The sequence below is a fragment of the Dipodomys ordii genome, unplaced genomic scaffold (genome assembly GCF_000151885.1).
Source record: "Dipodomys ordii isolate 6190 unplaced genomic scaffold, Dord_2.0 Scaffold6, whole genome shotgun sequence".
Lineage (NCBI taxonomy): Eukaryota > Metazoa > Chordata > Mammalia > Rodentia > Heteromyidae > Dipodomys > Dipodomys ordii.
In genome coordinates, this window is record NW_012267222.1 from 10635457 (window position 1) to 10640476 (window position 5020).

The following is a 5020-nucleotide window of genomic DNA, read 5'->3' on the forward strand; positions in this document are numbered from 1 at the left end:
ATAGTAATCCTCAGCCTCCTGAGTAGCTAGGATTATAGGCGTGAGCAACCGACTCCTGACTAGAAAATCTTTTTTTTTTTTTTTTTTTCCTTGGGTCTGGTCATGTGGCCTGAACTCTGGGCCTGGGCGCTGTCCCTCAGTTCTTCAGCTTAAGGCTAGCGCTCTACCACTTGAGCCACAGCGCCACTTCCGGCTTTTTTCTTTTTGCTTATGTGATGCTGAGGAAAGGAACCCAGGGCCTCATGCATGCAAGGCAAGTGCTCTTCTGCTGAGCCACCTTCCCAGCCCGTGGACTTGGGTCTTGAACTCTGGGACTGGATGCTGTCCCTCAGCTCTTCAGCTCAAGGCTAGCGCTCTACCACTTGAGCCACAGCGCCACTTCTGGTTTTCTGGTGGTTAATTGGAGATAAGAGTCTTACAGACTTTCTTACCTGGGCTGGTTTTGAACTGTGATCCTCAGATCTTAGCCTCCTGAGTAGCTAGGATTACAGGTGTGAGCCACTGGCACCCTGCTTAGAAAATCGTGTTTTTAAACAGGGTCAAACCAAGACCTTGTACATCCTAGACAAGTGCTCTACCACTTGAGTCATGCCTCTAGTTCAATTGTAAATTCATTTTGAAGCCTTCACACATGTATATAATGTATATGTATGTGTTATATTGACTTCCTCATTAGCTAACATAACTTGTGCATTTTGCCTGATTATAAAGGTACACATGATTAGTGGTAGAAACTTTGGAAAAAGCAGAGAAATAGATGATTCACAATTGCTAGTGTGTTCATCCAGCAGGGTTTGGAGCTTTTAATGTTGTCAGGGACTGGAGCAGTCGGTGTTTGCACCAAGGGCCAGGCAGCTAGCAGGAAGACAAGTGGCCTTCTTCCTCCAGCCATCTTTTTTTTTTTTTTTTTTGTGGGTCATGGAGTTTGAACTCTGGGCCTGGACGCTGTCCCTCAGCTCTTGAGCTCAAGGCAAGCACTCTTCCACTTGAGCCACAGCACCACTTCCGGTTTTTTGGTGGTTTATTGGAGATAAGAGTCTCATGGAAGCCGGGTGCCAGTGACTCATGCCTGTAATCCTAGCTACTCAGGAGGCTGAGATCTGAGGATGGAGGTTCAGACATCATTCTTTGCTTGGGTATCTCTGCTTTCAGTACATAGGCCCTGCTCTGCCTGAGTACTGGATTCTTTTCTTTCTTTCTTTTTTTTTTTTAATTGTGAAAATACCATACGAGGGGTTACAATTACATGGGCAAGATAATGAGTACATTTCTTTTTAATATATTTTTATTGTGAAAATACTGTACACAGGGGTTACAATTACGTGGGTAAGATAATGAGCACATTTCTTATCAAGCATTGTAGCCTCCTCCTTTGTTTCCCCTTCCTGTCCCTTCGTATCCACCCCCCCCCACCAAAGTTGTAAAGTTCGTTTTTCGACTTAACGATTTGTACATCTCATTGTTGCTTGAGTACATTTCTTATCAAGCATGTTGCCTCCTCCTTTGTTTCCCCTTCCCATCCCTTCCCATACTCCCTTGCCTCTTCCCCCGCCCCCCTCCGCCCCCTGGATTATTTTCTGTACTCCATGTATATGTAACTTCTAGGGAGGAAAAGTTCTATAGATAAAATGAGAAGATAATCTGTAGCTAGATTTTTTTTTTTTTTTTTTGCCAGTCATAGGGCCTGAACTCTGGGTCTGGGCACTGTCCCTCAGCTCTTCAGCTCAAGGCTAGCACTCTACCACTTGAGCCACAGTGCCACTTCCGGTTTTTCTTTTTGTTTATGTGGTGCTGAGGAATCGAACCCAGGGCCTCAGGCATGCAAGGCAAGCACTCTACCACTAAGACATGTTCTCAGCCGCATAATCTATATTCTTAACTCTAGAAAGAATTAAAGCTAGTGGCAGGGCTAGGGATGTAGCTCAGCTTTGTAGTGGAGCACTTACCCTACGTTTGATGCCCAGGACTATTAAAAAAAAAAAAGTAGAACCTAGCAACTAAGAAGGCTCTGCTTCTCTGTGTTACTTGTTCCTGTTAATGTAGTACATAGAATTTGAACTAAAGTCTATATAGCTGTGACTCAAATGGTGGAGATTTGTTCTCTCTCCTGGAAGAAGGAATAGAAGGAGAGAGGGAGGGAGAGAAGGAGGGAGGCTGGGAGGCTGCTGGTATGGAAGCGCTCTGTATCATGTCCTGTCCAGTCCCTGTGACTTCAACAAGGACTCCTCACTGACCCCTAGCGCCCCGTACACTAGAAGAAGGAAGAAAGAAGGGCCATGGAGCCATTTCCTCCAGGAGCATCCCAGAGTCATCTGTATCAATTTCTCCTGGGGAAACGTCAATTTCCTGGCCACACTTAGCTGCAGATGCCTTGGAAAGTGGTGGCTGTGTCCTATAGGACTGGAGATTACCGTGGAGGGGACAATTAGGTTTGCCACAGTGGGTACTTTGCTTAGATGAAGCTGCTAGTTGGGACTCAGCACATAAAATGTTTTAAAACCAAGTATTTTGGCTGGGAATGTGGCTTAGCAGTAGAGTGCTTGCCTAGCATGCATGAACCCCTGGGTTCCATTCCTCTGTACCACATAAACAGAAAAGGCTGGAAGTGACGCTGTGACTCAAGTGGTAGAGTGCTATCTTGAGCACAGAGAGGTTCAAGAACAGTGCCCAGGTTCTGAGTTCAGGATCTGGGACTGGCCAAAAATTACCCCACAAAAAAACGAAAAACAAATATTTTGAAATATTTGAAAATATTTTGTCTGTTTACAAGACTGAGATCTGAGGATTGTTGTTTGAAGCCAATCCTACAGACAAATATTTACCTCCATTTAACCAGCAAAAAGCTAGGAATGGAGATATGATTCAAGTTATAGAGTGCTGGTCTTGAGTGAAAAAGCCAAGCTAGAACTTCAGGCCCAGAGTTCAAGCCTCTGGACCAGCTGTGAGTGAAAAAGGCCAAGCATGAATCCAGAGTTCAAGCCCTGATACTGACATACAAACAATGAAGTGGAGATGAAAGAGAGTACTTTTTTTTCTTTTTCTTTTTTTGTGCCAGTTCTGGAGTTTGAACTTGGGCCCTGAGCACTGTATCTCAGCTCTCCAGCTCAAGTTAAATGCTCTACCACTTGAGCCACAGTGTCACTTCCAGTTTTTTGGTGGTTAATTGGAGATTAGAGTCTCATGGACTTTCCTGCCCAGACTGGCTTTGAACTGTGATCCTCAGATCTCAGCCTCCTGAATAGCTAGGATTACAGATGTGAGCCACTGGCATCTGGCCTGTCCCTCAACTTTTGTGCTCAAGGTTAGTGCTCTGCCACTTTGAGCCACAGTTCCATTTTCAAGCTTTTTGGGCATAGTTAATTGGAGATAAGAGCATCATGGGCTAGGTGCCAGTGGCTCATGCCTGTAATCCTAGCAACTTAGGAGGCTGAGATCTGAGGTTCACCTTTTGAAGCCAGCCTTGGCAGGAAAGTCTATGAGACTCTTATCACCAATAAACTACCCAGAAAAAGCCAGAAGTGGCACTGTAGCTCAAGTGGTAGAGCATTAGCCTTGAGCACAAAGAGGCTCAGTGACAGTGCCCAGGCCCTAAGTTCAAGCCCTAGGACTAGCAAAAGAAAACAAAAAGAGTATCATGGAGTTTCTGGCTGGCTGGCTTTGAACCACAATCCTCAGTAACCCAGGATAAAGGTATGAGCCACCAGCACCCGGCTGAATTTTTTTCTTTTTCTTTTCACCAGAACTAGGTTCCTGCGTGCCATTTATGTGGAAGAAGAAGCTAGAGCTAGTGGGCGAGTGGGTCATTAAGTGGTTTTTAGTGAAGAATATTTTCTTCTGCTTTTGTCTTGGGCTTTCAAGTTCAAATTCAAGTACTTAATTCAAAGTTGCATGCAAATATTTACTTTTCTTTTGTTCTTAATTTTCTTGTAGTTCAAACAGGCAGTATACAAACAGACCATGAAACTCTTTGCTGAGCTGGAAATTAAAAGGAAAGAGAGAGAAGCCAAAGAGATGCACGAAAGGTACACATCTGTATATTACTCTATCTAATTACCTACTGTGGGTCTCTGGGGTTTCCCTAATGAAGAAATTAGATGGTATGTCATGGAAGAAACAAGTTATCTGAAACAGTTGAGCTTTTAAATCACCTGGGAAAGAAGTTTATTTGAGTTTTGGGAAATACTAAATGTATCTGCCCTTAGGGAGTTTATTTATACTCATGAGTGCTGTGTAATCTGAATTTCTGGGCCCTAACCTTTTGTGAGACTTCTACTTGGAGCTTTGGTGAATAGTATTGCATAATGAATCACTTACAAAATATTATTGTTCCCTTGGTAGTAGTTCCCTTGATCAGAGAAAATGAATCTAGTGTGTGGGTGTTGCTAAAGTCCTTGCATACTTGCCTCAGGGCCCAAGTTCAATCCCTAGTCCCATTACAAAATAAAAGAGGCAAAAGAAATACTGAGTTTAGTTTACTTCATTTCTGTATTCTGTATTATTTTTGTTGTTGTTTTGCAGCACTTAGGTTTGAACTCAGGGTCTTGTATTTACTTGCTCAGCTGGTACTCTACCACTTGAGACACACCTCCAACTTTGCTTTTTGCTAATTGTTTTGGAGTCTTTATCTGCTTGCTTAGGCTTTGAACCTTGATCTCATCTTCTGAGTAGCTATGATTTTAGGCATGAGCCACTGGTACTCAACTATATTTTGTACACTGACTGGTATTTAGCAATAAATAGATTTTCCTAGTTGAGTTAATATGCAGCCTTCCTACTTGTACTTTGCTATGTTGCTGAGGATACTGGTGGGTTAGTGACACTGGGTCTGGTCATCAAGGGAGATGGCATCCCAAACACTTCTTTTTTGGTGCCAGTTCGTGGGGTGTGAACTCTCAGGGCCTCGTGCTATATTGCTTGGCCTTTTCATTCAAGGCTAGCACTCTACCACTTGACACACAGCTCCCCTATACTTTTTTTTTTGTCGGTCATGGGGCTTGAACTCTGGGCCTGGGTGCTGTTC

General features: G+C 43.7%; 1 protein-coding gene across 1 annotated transcript in view; it reads left to right on the forward strand.

Moving 5' to 3' along the window:
* Window positions 1–5020, forward strand: part of Dnajc8 (DnaJ (Hsp40) homolog, subfamily C, member 8) — a 26560-nt gene that overhangs the window by 18697 nt on the left and 2843 nt on the right. The window contains exon 6 of the mRNA XM_013032197.1: window positions 3931–4032. Within this exon, the coding sequence (XP_012887651.1) occupies window positions 3931–4032 (102 nt within the window). The remainder of the gene's footprint in view (window positions 1–3930; window positions 4033–5020) is intronic.